The sequence below is a fragment of the Trachymyrmex septentrionalis genome, unplaced genomic scaffold (genome assembly GCF_001594115.1).
Source record: "Trachymyrmex septentrionalis isolate Tsep2-gDNA-1 unplaced genomic scaffold, Tsep1.0 scaffold108, whole genome shotgun sequence".
NCBI classification, from domain to species: Eukaryota; Metazoa; Arthropoda; class Insecta; order Hymenoptera; family Formicidae; genus Trachymyrmex; species Trachymyrmex septentrionalis.
In genome coordinates this window covers 151,247-172,165 of record NW_017304207.1, presented here as the reverse complement: position 1 = coordinate 172,165, position 20,919 = coordinate 151,247, and the positions used below count along the sequence as shown (strand labels likewise).

Below are 20,919 nucleotides of genomic sequence, written 5' to 3'. Positions count from 1 at the left end.
AACTTTTTTATATACATCGCAGTTTTTCCCGAAAAGAAAACATATCATAAAAATAAATTTTAATCGATAATTTGAGTCATCTTTTAATATATTTTTCTTAGACAAGTTTGATATTAAAGTTTTTCTGCTAAGATTTCTTTTTTTACTGGAAAAATATAACCCCTTTGACGAATGTTGCTATAATTTTCATTGCACGCTATATAGTATTGGAAAATATACATCAGACTCTCTTTCCATTATTCATAAAGACATTCTTTCAATAATCACCTTAAAATCTCTAGCTTAATACGTCTATCATGTCATATGTGTGTACATATATAATCAATTATTTTATTTACTTTAATATACAAGAATGATTTTAGCATAAATGATTAAATTTTAGATACTTATATTCCACATTTTGAGAAAAAAAAAAGATTATATTAGCACCAATCTGAAAACGTTCTCTTAGAGTTTCAAGAAAACGCTTTGCAAATTTATATAAGCATACACATTGTTTAATATTACATATTAACACTGTATGCCAATAAATTATCAGTCTCAAATTATCAGTTCAGGAATTTAAAAATTAAGATAATTATTTATGAACATTCATTAATATCAAAAATTTTTAACGATTTTAGTTGTCCATAGCATCAAGACTATTTAAAATAGTCACTACTGTGAAATTTGACTTTCAGTAATTCTAGAGATGAGTGGAATATGTTTCTAAAGCTTGACCATCTATTTCAAAATCATGTGTATATACTAAAGTAAAATATCTATGTATAATATTATATACATATGTTTTAAAAGTTAGAATTGCACCCAACTGGCATTAGCCACTGTGGATGCAGATGCAGGTGCAGGTGCAGGTGCTGATGCTGATTGAGAAGCACTAGCAAATTCACCCCATTCTGAACTCGTAACATCTTGATTTTGACTTTGTAATGGCTTGTGCGCCGGTGAGGAAGTAGGAGTCTTTGCCGGTGGTGGAGCAATCTTGACACCACCTGGAGGAGGCGGTAAACCTACAGCTGGATTGGTACGTTGTCTGGATTTGGAAGCAACTTCGCTGCCATCTTTTTTCTAAGTGACAAATATGTAAAAAAATTATTTAAAAACTAGGCCATGCATATTCAGCAAGACAATTTTATCAAAATCCTTAATGTCCTTAATTAAAAAAAAATCTGACTTTTCATGTTGAATCATATCACATCCAGTTCTAAAAAAATTTAAAAAAGGATATTAATAAAAAATTAAAACCAGAGTATTCCTAAAAAATCATTCAAAGATCAAAGAAATAATTATTGAACACAGACATACAAATGGTAATATTTTCTTGATTTTAATTTAAAAAAACATCGACTTTAGAGAACAGTAAATTTGTCAAAACAAATCTGAAATATCTGAAAAAAAATCTGAAACATCCTTACGGTAATCTTCATGTTAATCTTGATAGTTTCGCCTTCCTTAAATCTGAGATCCAATTCCTGTTTTGGCTTTTCCTTCTCCTTCTCGATCTGCTCCCGATTTTTTAACCACTTAAAGTGATCCTGAAGAGCAACATTCAGATCAAAACTATCAGACCTGTCCAAGAAGCCGACACCTATAAACGCTGATCGTCCATTGTCGTCTTGAATCCTCAGAACAAAGTATCTAGATGAGTCAGTGACTGGTTCTACCGCTATTCCAGGATACTGCTCAATAGGACACTTGGCAAACAGTTCACCCGTGATCTTATCTTCCAGCTTTATTGTGATGCTGTCGCCTTGCGACACTAATCGCATGCGTCCGGTCCAGGAAGGCTCCTGTAGGTTCCAATCGGCTGCCCTATGACAGAATGTAAATTTTGAGATTATCACATCGATTCCGGAAACATGGAAAACGCACCATCGATGTGCTTTAATATGTACTATCTTTAATTTATTCGAGCGGCTCGAACGTCGTCTTTACGTGAAACTATGGATCCGTCACCGATAACATATTGAACAGCCCAGTGAAACGTCGCGTGAAGAGGCGTCTCGCGCTTACCGATAACCCCTGTTGGTCGACCTTGGTGGAATTTTGAAGACAAACACTTCGGATTTCACCAGGAGGACGCTCTCGTATGTCTCCATCGCGCCTGCCGATGACGATTTTCACAGGAGACGTTCGCAAGAACAATCACGATATTCTCTTCACAAGGCCTGTTTGAAGGTTCGTTTGCACTCTTCTGACAAATGTCCGCTATGATCAACCGTGATTTGATAACTCTATCTTGAGTCACGCCTCCTGTTCCCCCTTCCCATCACTCCCTGCCCCACTTTTCCGCCCACGAGTTGTCCATAGATTAATTGCGTAAATAGACTAACCGTAAATAGATTAATTTTTTATGTGTAGCCAAAAGGAAGCATGATTCATCGACAGGAACATGATTACAAGGGAAATGATTAGCAATTACCTTATCGGCAGTCAATGCCGATTTCAGTGTCGCCTACTTCTGACAATTATCGGTCAGTCAGCGAGTCACGACGGAGAAACAGAGAAAAAAAATAAAATAGAAAAAGAAAGAGATGAAAAAAATTATTTAATATATTATATTATAAAATATTTAAATAAAAAAATTGAATAAACATTAATAATTAATAAAAAAAAAAGGTATTGGTAATTGTTATTTATTTGTACTGATTGGATCTTCAGCTGAGAACCAACTTAAACATTTTATCGTCGCTTCGTTAACTAGGGACAACCAATGAGAAACGCACTTTCTTTTAGGATCGTCTTGCCATTGGCTGTCGGTAATTAACGATAACGGCAATCATCAATAAAACGTTTAGAAAATCCCGCTAAGGCCGGCGTCCTGTGGAGCGGAAATTTACAGCGGAATGAGATAGCGCGACCAATCCCGTTTGTCTACAATCCCAATTGCACACATCACTCATATCAACTAGTGCCTAGTAATTTTTCACTGCTTTACCAATAAGAATATTTTATTTTTAAATTAGCGACGCATGTGTGCAACATAAAATGTGCGCAATCGGAGCCTTTCCTCTAGGACTACGGTTCACTTGATGCTACGAATGCTTCGAAGCATTTTTTTTATTAGTCAGTTAACAAAATTCTTTCTTCTGATTGGTCAACCAAAAGTTTCGAAGCATTTGGAGCGTCAAATGGACCACACTCTAGATATAATGGCCACAAGAGTATCTTATCATATGTTTCATATCTTCCATGAAAAGTAATCGTTCAGAACGTGTTTTTCTAAACTTTAAAAAGCGATATGCCTGAGAACGTCAAGAAAACCGGGCCTTTAATAGGCGCTATCGATGAGGGAACGAGTAGCGCTAGATTTTTGGTAAGACATGATCATTTTTCGTACAAATAGATGTCATTCGTCCAAAAAATTTTGTCTAAGTCTACCGACGTGATCGGACGTGTTATTGCGTCATTATTTTTGAAGTGTGACTGGTTTCAAACGCGCAATTGAATTTACGTTACTCTTTTAGACTTTCGTATTCTGCATACTGTTTTTTGTTACTCACTGCATAAGCGGCATTTTCGATTCTGGCCGTATCGACTCTGTGTTAGATTTTCACACGAAGAAGATTCAAAAAATTTTTTTTATTCTTAGGTGTTTGACGTGTTACGTAGAAATGTAGTGGCTTTGCATCAAATTGAAATCAAACAGAAATATCCACAAGAAGGATGGGTGGAACAGGACCCGAAAGAAATATTAGAAGCTGTCATAGCATGTATAGAAGAGACTGTGAAAAAGATGAAGAATCTTGGCCTATCGGTCTCTGATATCAAAGCTATTGGAATTACTAATCAAAGGGAGACAACATTGATGTGGGATAAAGAGACTGGCGAGCCTTTGCACAATGCAATTGGTAAAATATAGCATCTTATTTAACGATCTTTAATAACAGATTCTTTGTTTTATATATATATATAAACTTGTAACTGTGTTACAAATTTACTGCCAGCACTGGAAAATACGACAGTTTATATTACTTGCACTAAATTTTCAGTACAGGCAGTCAATTTTGGAACATAGCCGATATCTATTTAGGCCCAGTTGCACCAATGTTACTTTAATTTTAAGCGAAGCTTAAAACTCACTTTATTCCTGTCTCTTTTTAATTTTAAAATGAGATAGAGAGTTTTAAGTTTTGCTTAAAATCAAAGTAACGTTGGTTCAAGCGGGTCTTAATATAGATCGATAAAAAGTTTGGTAATTATTTAGAATACTCCCCCTCCCCTTCCCTACCTAAAATCTTCATAAAACTGTATTCATTCGACGCGTTTTCGACTCAAAACAAAAAATCTGGCAATAAAATGCAGCGATCAGCCTCGTGAATCGAGTTATTAAGTGTTAAAGTTTGAGACTTTAAAGATTAGATATCTGTCAATCTTAACTCAATACAGTGTTATATATACGTTCTGCTTTACAAACATATTCACTATTTTAAAAACACAAATTCACTGTTTTCAAAACAAAAATTCACTGCTTTAAGCACACATTCTTTGCATTAGCAGTGAATTCATGATGCAGTAAATTTGTGTTTTCAAAGCAATGAATTTACTTTTAAAGCAATGAATTTGTATAATTAAAGCAGAATGTATACATAGCACTATACTGAATGCATGCATTGAATCGGGATGATAGATATCTTCTAAAGTCTCCAACTTTAATAACTTAATTCATGAGGTTAAATATCGCGTTTTTTTTTTTGCCAGATTCTTTCGTTTTGAGTAAAACCGCATCAAATAAGTATATTTTTATTAAGATTATATATATATATATATAGGTGGAGGAAAGAGGGAGGAGATATTCTATTAGGTAGTTAAACTTAATTCCTGCCACTCACTATTAGAGTGCCAGATTCAACGCTGGCGAGTTTCGACGGTGAAGTTGCATGTCTTTTGTAGTTTGGACATTGCTGAAAGTGATTCAATCCTCACAGGTTAAATTTATCAACATCAAAGAGATTTTCCAATCTCTTTTGATTGAAAATGAACTCCAATAAGCTGTTTTTCTAACATCTGCTTCTTCACTACTTTGAGCTCAAGAAAATTGCAGCTGAAACGCATTTATTATCTGAAGTGTATAGTGATGAAACTCCATTAGAAAGAATGTAGAATTTGATTTGAACGCTTTTGATTTTGACGTGAGTAAAGAACGTCCCTTAATAAAGAGCGAGAAACGAGTTGATGAAAAAAAGACCGTAGCCAACAATCGATGCAAAGTCATTTTTTTTTGCATGATAACGCTCGACTGCATGTTGCGAAAAGCATGAAACACTTTTAAAGCTTGAATGTAAGTCTTTCTGCATTCAACGTACTCTCCAGACTTGACACCATCAGATTACTATCTTTTTCAATCGATGCAACATGTTCTTACGGACACACACTTCTCCAGGAAGGAATCCAAAAATGGATGGATGAATGGATTGCCTCGAAAACCACCGCAGTCTACCGTTGTGGGACTACTCTGTTGCCGGAAAAATGGAAAAAAGTAATAGAAAATAGAGGAAATTGATGAAGGTATTCATTCATCTTCCCTTTGAAACAAATCAATTTTGGAGATGAAAAAACAGCAGGAATTAAGTTAACCACTTAAATAATTACCAAAAGTTTAGGGCCGATTTCACCAATGCTAGTTAACTTGGCCGTTAACTTACCAATCGCATTTGCTGTTTAGTAGAATTGACTAAAACCAACCCTTAATGCAGATTTTTATATAAAGAGTTAAAATTTACTAACTTTGCAGTATGGCATGATATGAGAACAACTACAACTCTAGAAGATGTATTGGATAGTGTTCCTAACAAAACAAGAAATAAGAATTATTTGAAACCATTATGTGGCTTACCAATGTCTCCCTATTTTAGCGCTCTCAAGATACGCTGGTTGATAGATAATGTTCCACGTGTGAAACAAGCAATAGATGCACAGAAGTGTGCTTTTGGAACAGTTGATACATGGCTCATTTGGGTAAGTAAATTTATTAAATTGCATTCATAAAAAGCAAAGATAGAAAAATTTTGTCATTATCTCATTATTAAATATTTTTTTGTATTCAGCATCTTACAAAGGGCCAATTGCATGTTACGGATGTGTCAAATGCATCTCGCACGATGCTAATGAATATTGATACATTGAAATGGGATCCTTTATTATGTCGCTTCTTTGGTATTCCACAACACATCCTTCCTGAAATACGATCCAGTGCAGAGATTTATAGTTCTATTTCAAACCCTGAAGTTCTCACAGGCATACCCATAGCAGGTGTAAGTATATATCTAGGATATATTTGTGTATTATTTATTTAAACAATAAGATTAAGTAATTTCTCTTATTGAATCCTTTTTCCTTTTGATAGAAATGTCAGAAACTTTTCTAGATAAAAATGATTTTTAAGTTGCTAATGTAGTAATTTGCACTTGTAATTATTATTTTTACAATCATTTTTGAAGCTCATTCGTTTTAAGTGAAATTGTATTATCAAAGTATCATAAAGTATTTTATGGTAAATTTAACAAGATTATATATATAATTTATAATGCTTTTGAGAGAAAGTAAAAAAAGAAAATTGCTTATACATATAAATTTTTTTCTATAGTGTGTTGGAGATCAGCAAGGAGCTCTTCTTGGCCAATTATGTTTGAAATCTGGTCAAGCAAAAGCTACGTATGGCACAGGATGCTTTTTACTTTACAACACCGGAAATACAGTATGTATAGCAGACATGTAATGCAAAAAATTAAAATTTCCCCAAAATATACAATATTTGTATATTGTAGAATATATAATTTTTTTTTTGTATCAAACAAGGTTTAGAATGTAATTAAAGACAGACATATAAAAAAACGTATAAAAATGTTTTTTTGTAGAAAGTCGACTCAACACAAGGATTGATAACTACGGTCGCTTTCAAAATTGCGCGATCCCCGCCTGTTTATGCATTAGAGGGATCCGTCGCTGTTGCTGGAGCTGCTTTATCTTGGCTGCGAGATAATATGCAACTTATCAGTAATATCATGCAAACGCAAGATATGGCAGAGCGTGTAAGATGTTCTGGTGATGTGTATTTCGTACCGGCCTTTTCAGGACTGTATGCACCTTATTGGCAACAGGATGCGCGCGGGTATTACACTTTCCTATTTTTTTCTACCGATATAAAATTCAAGACTTCTTTTTAATCGAACATCTTTATATTATTTAATTTAATAGAGTGATCTGTGGTATTACCGAGGATACGGAACAATATCACATTATACGAGCAGCGTTAGAAGCAGTTTGTTTCCAAACGAGAGACATACTAGAAGCGATGGTGAAAGATTCAGGTACGAACGTGACAACTTTACAAGTTGATGGTGGTATGACTGTGAACGATTTGTTAATGCAATTACAGGCAGATTTAATTGGAATAACTGTTGGTAAGTAAACAATATATATCTTCATAATATATATATCATAGGAAACTTCTTATAATTTTTTAAATTATGTTTATTGTAAATAGTGAGACCAAACATGGTTGAAACAACAGCATTAGGTGCTGCTATTCTAGCTGGCATTGGTGCAGGATTAGTTGATATAAATGAAGTGGATGCATCTCAAGTAACCAAATTTTCACCTCGGATTGCTGAAGATGGTAAATATCTTGTTGTATATGCTAATATAATAATTAAAGTTAAAAAGAATAAAAGGATTTAATAACATATACTTTTCGTTTTTATTTTAGAGAGAGATCTTCGATATTCTAAATGGAAAATGGCTGTTGAAAGATCTATGAAATGGGATTGTTCTACAACTCTAATAAATAATTAAAATTGTACATGTATATATAGTTTTATACCGGATATGAAATGGATATTAAGAGAATAATGTGTGTGTATATCTATATGTATATAAAATTTGTGATATATTTTATAGTTATAGTATTTAATCAATTATACCTCGTTTTCCACTTTATCTCTTTTCCGCATCCATTTTCTTTTTTTCCACTTTTATGTATATTCTTCATACGGTGAGTCATAAATGAAAGTTAAAAAATATATATGCATATACTTTGTTACTTCTGGTAAAACATATTCTAGTTAACAAGACACATTGAAAATAATTTGTTTGTAAAGTTTATTCTGTGCATAATATTACTTTGGGTTGTTAAAATAGAACATTACATTTATTTTAAATTTAGCTTGCTAGGATGTAAAGAATTTAATAAATGAATAGGAACAATGTTAAACTTAAATGTTTCTATCAAACAATATAATTTATGCAGTGCTAGCTATAAAACGTGAGAAATAAAAAAGTGCCGTAAAAAATATTAGTAAAAAAAAATCAAATTGATTTTAATTCTGCCGATTTATATGGGTTTATTTGACCCAAAATGTAATTTATTTTTTTACTAATATTTTATTTGAAAACTTTTCGAGTATTTGATAACTTTGTTTATCAATTTGAGATCTTTCTTCGGTGAAATTTTTTTAATTTTTTAGAACTTAATCATATGAATCCAAACATAATTTCTAATATTTTAAATAATGTTATTTAAATTAAATTATCTTTTACTTGTGGTGCCATGTTTTAGATTGCACGGACTTATCGGACGATCCTCGTAACTGGTCCTCAAAGAGTTATATTTATCTACGGATTTAAGTTCTCTCTTTTTCAGAGTAACTATTGCTTCTTGCATGAAGTAGTCAATAAAGTAAGTGACACTTTAAATGTTTTGTCGCTGAAAACGAATACGTAAATAAAATCTATCACGTCATTTTTTTGAGATATTTTAGCCCAAAAGTACTAAAAAATGGTATTTTTGGTAACTTTAAGTTTTTCTGAAAACCTGATAAAGCAATTTTATTTACGAATTCATTTTCAGCAAAAAATCTAAAAATCATTGGTTCTGTTTGTAGTCTAAAATTCATGTTGGAAAATGTAATTTGAAGCGAGATAAATTTTTGGTTTAAATTTGTAATAGAAATTCAAAAGTGAAAGCTGATCTGAATTTAAATAATTTTACTTAAAAAATTAGAACTTATATGGACTCAAACTTTTTTTATTTTTTAGAACTTAATTATATGAATCCAAACGAATATAATAGTAAGAAATATAATAAATTTGAATAGATCAAAAAAGTTAAATTCCAAAAATAATAATCTTGAGAAAAAGATATTCCAAATCGTAATGTTTTTAACATTCTTTTTCAGAATATAAAAGATTTATAGAGAATTTATGATACATTGAGATATTCTGCTTTTGATAAATTCATTGATAATGTTTATTTATATTTATGATAATATTTATTTTTATTCATTTCTACGTTATTTTTACTCATTATTATATAAAATAATTCTATATAATACATAAATGTTATCAGAAAATGTTATTTTATGTGTAATCTGTTATCCTAAGTATTATTATCTTATTATTATTATTATTGCTGTTATTATTTCATTATTGTACTTAAAAATTATAGGTAATATAAAAATAATAGTGTTAGTGCATGAAACGTTAATGAATTGCAGATCACAAATTTGTTATAAATTTTTATTTCAACGCGACAAGTCCTGCCCGTTAATTGATCCAGCAAACGTTCCGAGGACAAGCGGAATGGATCAATGTTGCGCATGCTGGCGCATGTGAGATGACGGCACGTGAGATGCTGCGTTGTGTCATCTCCGCGCTCTGTCCTCTCGTCCTTTCCTCCTTATCGTCACACTTGTCAGTCTGTTAGACAGGAACAGTTAAACAGTAAAACGCAAAATGAAAGATCACGACGGATCGTCCCATCAAAAAAAACCTACAAAACTCAGAAATCTCGCGGACAAGACAGAGGCTTTTGATTCCTTGCACGTGAGAAATGCCGAGGTATTTTAGAAAACAACTTAATATATTAATAACATATGAATATTAATAACATATGATTAGGGATGTTAGAATTAGAATAACGCTTTATTACAAGAATTGATTACGAAAGTTTTTGACTAGGAAGTGATGTGAAAAAAGTATATTGAAAATAAATCAAGAAAAAACTTTTATAAAGCTTTGTTTTTCCAAAAATTTTTTTTTTTTTTTGAAAATTAAAAAAGATAGTTTTTACTGTGTTTTAATTTTACAGTTTTCTTATAAATATGCATAAATTTATTTTAATAATTAATATGATAATATGAACGCACAAAAAAAATTTATTCTATTAAAAAATTAGGAGTAGTATTAATATTATATATATGTGTAGTTTATTCTATAACTTATTCTATAATTTTTTAATTATTTTTATATATTATTTTAATAATATATAAAAATAATTAAAATTATATACTAATTCTGTTTTATTTACATTTTGAGAGCCACTTACAATATATTTTTAAACATGAAGTATATATATAATATAATTAAAAATTAACCAAGTTTAAAAATGATGGATGTTATTTTTTTTATCTAATTTTCCAAATCAATTATTTAAATAAAGCTTTTTTCCATATCATTATAACAACAGATATTCTGAAAATCTTTTATTATGTATTCTGTCTCTCTGTCTCTCTCTTTCCGTCAATATTTTAATGTATATAATGTACATGATATATATACATACGAAGATATAGTGTAAATAAGAAAACTAAAATAATATAAAATAAATTTCTAGAAAATACTTTGCACTGGCCAAGTCTGTCTTGGTAGCATAATGCAATTGCCTACTCATGGTACGGAGCCGCGAACGAAAGAGGAAATTTTGCTTCATGCGACAGACTTTCTGGAGCAATATTTCACTTCGATTAGAAGGTACTAAAATTGCCACAGTATTCGTATATATTCCTTGAAATTCTAATAAAGCTTGAGCTTTCCTTCACATTTGATTAAAATAGATTAAATAGTGATGCTCATCGCGCACGTTTGGAGAGTGTGCAGAGAGAAGTGATTTCCATTGGTACGTATCAGTTAACGGAAACAGAATTGGTTTTCGGCGCAAAGTTGGCTTGGCGAAATGCTGCGAGATGCATTGGTCGCATTCAGTGGTCAAAGCTGCAGGTTTGTCTTATATCGTAACTTGTCTACTTTCACGAAAAAAAAGAATATTTTTCATGCATTATATATAGTTCATAAATATCTGAAAAATTATATCTATTAGTCGGTTGGGGTTTATAAAACGATTGCATTTGTAGGTTTTTGATTGCCGTTATGTTACAACTACGAGTGGCATGTTTGAGGCTTTATGTAATCATATCAAGTACAGTACAAATAAAGGAAATATCAGGTGAAGTGAATTTTATACGAGATTTATACAGTTTAGTTTTTTCTAACTTTTGTTATTTAAAGATATATATAAATGTTGAATCAGAATAGCTTTATCCTTTCCGTTTATACGTGAGTGAAATTAAAGAAATTGACATAGAAATTTAAATTATTATTAAATTATTAGACAGTTAAAAATTATTTCAAAAAACTACCAGGCGTATGATATATCTAATTATTTATTATACACAATTTTCAGATCCGCGATAACAATATTTCCGCAGCGCACTGATGGGAAACACGATTACAGAGTATGGAATAATCAATTGATCAATTATGCAGGGTACAAAAATTCAGATGGTACCATTCTTGGCGATCCAGCAAACGTAGAATTCACAGAGGTCAGAATATTATAAAATTTAATCAAGATATGTGTATATTCATGAGATCTTTTCTTTTAATTATTTATATATATTATAAAAACAAAAAAAATATTTAACTTTTTGAAAAAAAATTCTCTATAAAGAAAGAATGCATACATTTCGAAAATAATTTAATAAAATCACTACTTTTTTCCTCAATAGGTTTGCATGAAATTAGGATGGAAAGGCGCACGAACTAGATTTGATATACTGCCATTGGTTCTGTCTGCCAATGGACACGATCCAGATTATTTTGACATTCCCAGCGATTTGGTACTCGAAGTACCTCTTAGTCATCCTATGTAAGCTTCCGTTAAATAATGTGAAATTATGTAAATTTAACATATGAATAATTTTTTGTTCTTTAAATACTATCATTATTTAAGTTTATTGCGTTAATTAAAAAATTATACAATGTCATATATAATAATATTTGTTATAGAGTTTGTTACTTTTGATAACTTTTTCGAACTCTAAATTTTTCGAAGCTTCGAAACACTTTAAATTTCGAAAATTCGAAGTTAACTTCGTTCAAATTTGAATTCTTTTGAAACTTCGAATTTTCGAAGTTGTCAAAAATAACAGTCCTAATATATATATATTTTTTTATAATAGACATGATTGGTTTGAGAAATTGAGTCTTAAGTGGTTTGCCGTTCCGGCCGTGTCTGGAATGGTTTTCGATTGCGGAGGTTTAGTATTTACAGCGGCACCTTTCAATGGCTGGTATATGAGCACCGAGATTGGCTCCAGAGATTTATGCGATGCTCAAAGATATAATATGCTCGAGACAATAGCGACGAACATGGGTCTAGACACAAGGACATCCACATCATTGTGGAAAGATAAAGCAATGATAGAAGCTAACGTCGCAGTACTACATAGCTTTCAAATGAAGAACGTGACGATCGTAGATCATCATACCGCTTCAGAATCTTTCATGAAACATTATGAAAATGAGATGCGTCTTCGAAACGGTTGTCCCGCAGATTGGCTATGGATCGTGCCGCCAATATCTGGATCTGCTACGCCGGTATTTCATCAAGAAATGGCGCTTTATCATTTGAAACCTTCTTATGATGCTCAAGATCCAGCGTGGAAAACTCACATATGGAAGAAAGGACGCGATAAGAAAGCAGCATCGAAAAAACCAAGACGAAAGTTTCATTTCAAACAGATTGCGAGAGCTGTGAAATTTACATCCAAGTTATTCGGACGAGCATTATCGCGTCGAATAAAAGCGACCGTACTGTTTGCTACGGAAACCGGCACATCTCAAATGTATGCGGAAAAGTTGAGCGAGTTATTGGGTCATGCTTTTCATTCTCAAGTACTTTCAATGGAAGAATATGACATCAGTAACATAGAGCATGAAGCCCTACTGCTGGTGATAACTTCTACTTTTGGAAATGGTGATCCGCCGGAAAACGGAGAAGTTTTTGCGCAAAATTTGTACGCAATGAAAATGAACGACGCTTATATAAACAGCGAGAATAAAATAAGTTTGGCGACCTCGAAATCATTTATTAAAGCTAACAGCCAAACGGAAGTAAGTGGGTCGAAAAAATTGGATCGTTTAGATTCCTTGCGTGGTTCTACGACGGAATCGCAAACCGAGGATACTTTTGGACCTCTCAGCAATGTTCGATTCGCTGTGTTTGCATTAGGATCGTCCGCGTATCCAAACTTTTGTGCATTTGGTCGCTACGTTGATAACTTGTTAGGCGAGCTAGGCGGAGAGCGATTAGCACGTTTAGCTCAAGGTGACGAGATGTGTGGACAGGAGCAGACCTTTCGGAAATGGGCAGCTGATATCTTTGCGATTGCATGCGAAACATTCTGCTTGGACGATGATGATACGTTATTAGAAGTAGCTTTGTCTCTAGGTTCTGAAGCGTTGTCTGCAGCCACAGTTCGTTTTGTAGAAGCCGATCCTCAACCGATGGCCAAAGCATTAAGCAAATGTCACAATAGAAACGTGACGATGTGCAATTTGCTTCGAAGGACCAACTTGAGCGGCGATGAGTCCAGCGGAACAACATTGCTTCTGGAATTGGATGACATAGTAGGCATGGATATTTCTTATAAACCCGGGGATCACTTAGGTGTGTTTGCGTGCAATCGAGCAGACCTCGTGCAGAGAATCTTACAACGTGTGCAATCTACTTTTGAAACTGATACATCGATCGAGCTGCAAATGCAAAAGCAAGCACATACTCCTAATGGTGGATATTATTGTTTATATTAATTTTTCTTATTTTTTTCTCTCTTTTTTACAAATAAATAATAACAGACGCTTTTTTTCAGGAATTGTAAAAACATGGATACCTCATGACAGATATTTACCAAATTCCTTCAGGATGTTGTTAACTCGATTTTTGGATATCACAACACCACCTACGCCGAATCTGTTAAGATATTTTGCCTCAATAGCTACAAATGCAAAAGAACGGGCGCAGCTTGATCTTCTGGCCTCTGTAAATATGTAAATGTATAAATGTAGCTGTTTCTCGAGAAGTAGCAGAATTTGGAAATTAATCATTTGGAAGTTAATAGAATGAAAATTTAAAGTTTTATGCTAGAAATATTTAAAAAATGAAATTTTGAAGTATTATTCTTCATATCACAATTCCTAATGTAATGTTATTAATTTATAAAATATTTAATTTTATTATAATAAAGACTCAAGATTGAAGAAATCTAAAAGTCAATCTTAAAAATTAAAAATTTAGAAATTTATCCAAGTTTTCTTGACGCAGTCTATTAAACACATATAGCAACATTAAACATAATAATTTGCAAAAAAAAAAATACAATGAAATCCACAAAACTTGAAAGCTTCTTCGAATAGGATCCGGCAGCTTACGAGGATTGGAGACATTGGAAATTTCCTAATTTGGCCGAAGTTTTGGATGAATTTCCATCCGTGACTCCATATGCTCCATTGCTGCTGCTTCATCTAACACCCTTACAACCAAGATTCTACAGCATCTCATCATCTCCTCAAGTGCATCGAGGGCAAATACACTTGACAGTTGCAGTGGTGCAATATCAAACGCAAAGTATAAGTCTTACTTTTCTTTTCTCTTTCATTCCAAAGAATTCTATTTATAATCTATATATATTCAATTTAATGATAAGCTGATACATAATATTTTTTCGATTATATTTAATAAATTCATTCTAGACGGTTCTGGACCAGTACATTTTGGCGTGTGCTCCAATTATCTGCGGCAAATATCTGAAGGAGAATTGCTATATGTGTTTGTACGGAGGTGAGAAATATCAATTAGTATTAGTTAAACATCACTCAATTGAACATAAAGATCTTACGTTGAATACAATCATTAATATTTAAGCGCGCCAAACTTTTATATGCCAATGGAAACTGAGGCACCAGTGATATTGGTGGGACCAGGTACTGGAATCGCTCCTTTCCGAGGATTCTGGCATCATCGATTTGCTCAGATGAAACTTCAGCAAAGTATGAATGTTTTTGTTATAGATCTTTTTAATTTTACAATTATAAACTTTAATATAAATATCCTTATGATACTAGATATTGACATTATATAAACGTATGATATTTTTGTATGCAGATCAAAAATTTGGCAAGATTTGGCTTTTCTTTGGCTGCCGTCAAAGAAATTTGGATCTTTATAGACAAGAGAAGAAAGAAATGTTGGAAGTTGGTGTTTTAGACAAGGTGTTTTTGGCATTGTCCCGAGAACCTGGTTTTAAGAAGGTATTAATATGTATACTTTTATAAATCTAAGAACAAAAGATTTATAGAGAGATTACTCATAAAGTTATATATATATATATATATATATATATATATATGTAAAAGATATATGAAATGAAGTTTGCATTTTATATAAATATTAGACATATGTGCAAGATTTGATCCAATCGGAAGCGTCTCAAATTTACAAGATGGTGGTATATGAGCGCGGCCACTTCTATGTTTGTGGGGATTGCACAATGGCAGAAGATGTTTATCAGACTTTAAAACAGATCATACAAACACATAGCCAAATGACGGACAAAGAAGTTGAAGCATATATGTTATCACTAAGAGTATGTTTTTCATATATTATCACTTTCTTGTTGCTTACGATTTATGTATATTTATGTGACGCCAAAATATATACTGCACTTAAATTGATTCGCACTGTATGATTCTTTTTTTAGGATGAAAATCGCTACCATGAAGACATATTCGGTATAACATTACGCACCGCTGAGGTACACAATCGATCGCGTGAGACTGCTAGGATCCGGATGGCCGCTGAACCGTGAAAATATTAAACTGATAAAGCATAGCCCAAATAATTTTCGTTTGAAGGATTACTGCTGCATTAATAATTACTGCATATAACATAGTTCTATATAGAAAATCTGTTTTATTCACAAGTGGTGCTTGACTAATCTTTTAATTTCTAGGACATTTTATTTGCTATTTCATGTGGATCCGCACATCTCTGGTCTCAAAATATCACACTGAATACATGTTCGCTGCACGTAGTACATAATACAGAACTTATTCTACCTAGTATTCCTTTAACTATGAAGATCCCGATGCGGCGAGATCCGGTTGTGGCTTCTGGCTCAAATTAGCCAACAGTTTTTTTATTTCCGATATCGCCTTTCCCGGATTCAGACCCTGTACAAAATATTTGTATTTTTGACTCTATAATTCTTCTATCTTTGAACTTAACTCAATTATTATAATTGGCTAAATTATAATCCAGCCTAATTTCGAATAACTGATTTATTCTTATTACTTTTTTGCTTTATACATATTTATGTAATGCTCGAAGTACTCATAATTTTATTAAATACGTAAATATGAGGAAACAATAGTAAAAAATGAGAAATAAGGGAAATATGTTGATTGACCAGAAAAATAAATCTGAATAAGTAAAATAAATTATTAATAATCTGCGCTCTATCAGTTTAATAAATATAATTTTAATATATTACTGTTATTACTGTTAATTAAATCGTCTTGAATAGGTAGCAACTAGAATAGATAGAAATTACTAAAACATTTGTTGAGAATGAAACAAGCGAATTGTAAAGTATAACAAAAAAAAAACACTAATCACTTGTATGTTATTACAATAATTTAGTTGAAGCATCTTCTAATTAACTTACCTTTGGACAGGTACGCGTGCAATTCATGATTGTATGACAACGGTAAACTGAAAATGGGTCCTTTAATTTCTCCAGACGCTCCTTTGCTTGAGTATCTCGCGAATCAATAATCCACCTATAAGCCTAATGAAAATAATGATAGTTGAAAGAAGGAAATGATATAAGTGAGAAGCTCTATGAGATTGGATTAAACATATTCAAGCAATATTACATACATTCTAATTTATCTCTAATTTATCTCAGATCTGTTATCTGATTTGTATGTTATGTTCAATTCATTATTAAAGAATTTTTCACTTGCGTCATTTTTCTCTAAGGCTGAATTGTTTACCTTTCGGTAAACTTCAGCTCATTGTTTTACTATGCTCTTACTCTTTTACTCTTTTGTTTATTTAATAGATAAATTACCACATAGTTTGGTTCCGAAGATGGAACAACTGGTCCTAAATCGCTTATTGTGATTAATTTTTTTGTTACATAATATTATTTAAAACAGTGTAATGTGATGTGCTTACTTGCATAAGTACTGCAGGGCCTAAATATTTATCACCGTTCCACCAATAAGATGGGCAAGAAGTGCTGCAGCAAGCACAGAGAATACATTCGTAGAGACCATCCTATGTCAGTTAAAATTAGATTGTATATTTAGTTTTAGATTAAAGAAATATAATTGTAATTGAAACAGAAAATAAATATAATCTCACACTTACCAACTTTTTACGGTCTTCTACACTTTGCAAATACTGTTGGTTCCCAGTTTCCTTCGTGTCTTTGCGCTGTAGCCAGGGTTGTATATTGCGATACTGATCATAGAAATTATTTAAATCTGGCACCAGATCTTTTACAATATACATATGGGGCAAGGGATAAACTTCACACGATGTGCTTGTGCTTTTATCAATTTTGCTGTAACACATAATTATTTTATTTTTAGTGACTAATATATTTGTCATCTTTATTAGCAGAATTTAAATTTTAAATATATTAAATATATAAAATATATCTAATTAGACATGTAGTTTACACATATACATAACTTGAGATATGAAAATCTATCAAATCAAGTTATAATTTTATATCAAGATAATTAAATGTGATAGTTAAGATATATCTGAGTCGAATAAGGCCTACTTAATTTTTTTTTTTAATTCTATTTATGGGGATATTGAAATAAACTAAATAAGAATCAAATCTTTATTTCATTAATTCACAAAAGTAAATATTGTTTATATATAAATATTGTTCATTTACAAATATTTCGTTTATTTACAAATATTGTTTATATAGAATATTTGTAAATGAATGAAAAAAAATTTTATTAAACTTTGACATTGTGCTTTATTACATGCATATGAATATAAAAAGAAAATAAAAAATTAATTAAAAATAACAAAGAAAGTGAACTATCTTTCCAAAATCAGCTTTAAAGTGATTATTAATCATAGAAAGGAAATTCCTTAGGATTTACTCTACTCTCAAACATTAGAATTATTTTTAATTTTTTGTTATTAATTCTAATATTTGAAACTTTCTAGCAATTTGAATGAAATTTTGGCTTCTTAAAAGATAGCAGCATTGAAAATCGTTATTCTTTGACGTAAACTCCACATACAACAACAAAACAATAATAACTATAATAACAATCACATAAGTGGACCTTATTTAATAAATACATTGTTAAAAAACAAAATATTTACAGTACTCTCCACAAATTTAGGAACACTCTACGTTTTACAGGAAAGCCTAACGGCAATTACATGACAGCGATCTATACATGTTTTTGGTTTAAATACTTCGTAAGGTATCTAAATGACGATAAACATTTATCTAGAACACCTATAAGCTTGTACATGCCGAAAATATGTTCGACAATCATTTCACAACATCGAAGCGCTCAAGATTGAATTTCGTGCTTTGGTCTATTGTTTATATGTATATTGTCACTTATTTTGCAACGTTGTACTTGTATTCATTGTATATGCACAGGTCATTTAATTCTAGTTTAATGGTTTCTATAAAAGTGGTAAACTATTTGATTCGCAAGTTGATTTCAGACTCCATAAAAATTGTAAAATGGCCCCGAAGAATCAGATTTTGTATGAATCGTATTTTAATTTCATATTTTAAAATCATATTTAAAAATTTCATATTTAAAAATTTCATATTTTACATCCATATAAAATGGATTACATCCAAATATTCCATATTTTTAATAGCATGTTATTAAATCTTTAATTGAAAAAAGACAAAATAAAAGTACATACATACGTACTTTATAGATAACGTACGTATGAACTTTTATTTCGACTTTTTTCAATTAGATAACTATTTAAAACCTGTAAAACGTAGAGTGTTCTAAACTTATGGAGGGTACTTATTTCAAAAAATTGATTTATTTGTTATTTTTCATAGTTAGGAAGTTGAATAATACTTATAATGAATTATAATAAATTATGTAACATTGTGTGCTGATAAATTTTTCAACAGATTGTTATAAAAATGGACACACAAGTTTTTGTTGTGTTAAACAGATGTATTGCTGCCAATTTCAATTCTTTAATCTCTTTTTATCTACTTCCTACGCTATATTTTTTAAGCATATACTGCAGGCGTAAAGTAAGTTTTAAAATAATAAATTTACAAGTGAACCTATTTAGTGCTGGACCTTATTCAGCTCAGGTATTATATGTCAGGTTATATGTCAGGTAGAAATACCTGATACACGCCAGCGTGTTTGTTCCTCCGATATTCATAGCACAAGATCCACAGATACCTTCACGACAGGAACGACGAAATGTTAATGTTGGATCGACCTCATTTTTAATCTTAATTAATGCATCCAATACCATTGGACCGCAACTGAAAAAAATATGTTAAATGCCAAAAAATATACGAAGAGAATCTTAGAAAAATATTTAATACATTCAATGAAACAAAACCTACGCGTTCAGATCAACTTTATATTTCTGCATATATGGTTTCTCATCGGGTTTGTCTGGATTCCAACGATAAATTGAGAAGGTCTTAAGTCTGGCTTCAGCATTTTGTACTGTCGCAGTATGTAAAGCTCTAATCTATTAAAAATATATAAAATTAAAAATCTGAATGAAATAAGATTTCAGTATACAAAATAATGGTTTATAGTACGCTAACAGATTGCCAGCAGATTTGAGTAGAATATTGCAACAGATTAATATTTAAATAGATTATAATCCATTTATAATACATTTTAATAGAATATGTTTGCCTTATGTAGTTACAAAAAAGCAGATTCTTCTTTCTGCAATCAATTTGCAATTATCTCTAACAGATTTCGTTATATTCCAACTGGCAAAATTATTCTGACAAAGTTTGCACTGCAAAATCTGTTTTTGATAGGCTTGGCTAACCAGGGACATATAGAAGACAGAATTATCATATACATCTTAACATAAGTCTTCATTAACAAAAAAGTAATTAGTAATTATTAATCAGTGTTAAAGAACTTGACACTTTTGTAATACCGTTCTATTTTAAATATAAAGTTAGGAGTTTTGAAAGAAAAGACAGACATGTCACAATACTTTAATAATATTCATTGTTGTAGAACTGATGACAATTCTCTGCATCGAGCATAAACAAATGAAAGATCATATCATATATCGATGTCGAGTCCGTTATTTCGCAGACACTTACTTGACGTAACGCACTTCTACAAGTGTATGGCATTACTCCGACCATCTTTGAACAATTCGGTATCAACACGTTCATGATGCCCACATTATGTAACTAGACTGCTAAAGTGTGCCTTCCAACAAGCGGCATAAGTGACAGGGTGTCATTACATACAGTAGCGCAACTCCCTGTCGGCACCTTTGATGTGAGCGTGGCCAAAATGGAGTGCGCATGCGCGAAATAAGCAAATTATCTAGATTGCCATAGTTACCACCTAAACTTCTTTCTCTTTTCATCCTTTTTTCGCTCTGTCAAAACTCACTATAGTAGAGTTATTCGCGTCGCACTCCAACAAATGCATTGAAGTGAGTAAAAGCTGTTATAGGAACATATTAGATAGAACATATTAGATAGAATTTTCCCAAATCTTAAAAATTTGGGGGGATTATCAGAATGATTGTGTGAATCCGATAATTTATCGGCT

At 31.7% G+C, this 20,919-nt stretch overlaps 4 protein-coding genes across 5 annotated transcripts; 2 read left to right on the top strand and 2 right to left on the bottom strand.

Annotated features, from left to right (window-relative positions):
- Window positions 1-545: 545 nt before the first annotated feature.
- LOC108747701 (NECAP-like protein CG9132) lies at window positions 546-2,217 on the bottom strand. Its single transcript, XM_018485357.1, has 3 exons — window positions 2,014-2,217; window positions 1,416-1,812; window positions 546-1,068 (listed from the first exon to the last, which is right to left on the bottom strand). Exons 1-3 carry the CDS (start codon window positions 2,097-2,099, stop codon window positions 796-798), a joined length of 756 nt encoding a protein of 251 aa, XP_018340859.1. The 5' UTR covers window positions 2,100-2,217; the 3' UTR covers window positions 546-795.
- LOC108747683 (glycerol kinase) lies at window positions 1,062-7,840 on the top strand. 2 transcript variants are annotated; one of them, XM_018485325.1, is made up of 10 exons: window positions 1,062-1,072; window positions 3,017-3,316; window positions 3,593-3,851; window positions 5,735-5,958; window positions 6,048-6,254; window positions 6,587-6,697; window positions 6,858-7,111; window positions 7,198-7,403; window positions 7,487-7,618; window positions 7,709-7,840. In XM_018485325.1, the coding sequence occupies exons 2-10, from the start codon at window positions 3,242-3,244 to the stop codon at window positions 7,792-7,794; spliced, it is 1,554 nt and encodes a 517-aa protein (XP_018340827.1). In that variant the 5' UTR covers window positions 1,062-1,072; window positions 3,017-3,241; the 3' UTR covers window positions 7,795-7,840. The 2 variants fall into 2 exon arrangements, with proteins under 2 accessions (XP_018340827.1, XP_018340835.1); XM_018485333.1 differs by lacking the exon at window positions 1,062-1,072 and having other exon boundaries at window positions 3,248-3,316; window positions 3,613-3,851.
- A 1,712-nt stretch (window positions 7,841-9,552) lies between these two features.
- On the top strand, window positions 9,553-15,932 carry LOC108747675 (nitric oxide synthase, salivary gland). The gene is made up of 14 exons (XM_018485312.1): window positions 9,553-9,837; window positions 10,613-10,749; window positions 10,833-10,995; window positions 11,130-11,221; window positions 11,459-11,600; window positions 11,784-11,923; window positions 12,237-13,846; window positions 13,929-14,098; window positions 14,473-14,683; window positions 14,809-14,896; window positions 14,981-15,105; window positions 15,221-15,366; window positions 15,510-15,701; window positions 15,816-15,932. Exons 1-14 carry the CDS (start codon window positions 9,733-9,735, stop codon window positions 15,921-15,923), a joined length of 3,429 nt encoding a protein of 1,142 aa, XP_018340814.1. The 5' UTR covers window positions 9,553-9,732; the 3' UTR covers window positions 15,924-15,932.
- A 42-nt stretch (window positions 15,933-15,974) lies between these two features.
- Window positions 15,975-20,603, bottom strand: LOC108747694 (succinate dehydrogenase [ubiquinone] iron-sulfur subunit, mitochondrial). Its single transcript, XM_018485343.1, has 7 exons — window positions 20,457-20,603; window positions 19,725-19,855; window positions 19,497-19,640; window positions 17,492-17,687; window positions 17,297-17,398; window positions 16,782-16,904; window positions 15,975-16,287 (listed from the first exon to the last, which is right to left on the bottom strand). Exons 1-7 carry the CDS (start codon window positions 20,529-20,531, stop codon window positions 16,189-16,191), a joined length of 870 nt encoding a protein of 289 aa, XP_018340845.1. The 5' UTR covers window positions 20,532-20,603; the 3' UTR covers window positions 15,975-16,188.
- Between the last annotated feature and the right edge of the window lie 316 nt (window positions 20,604-20,919).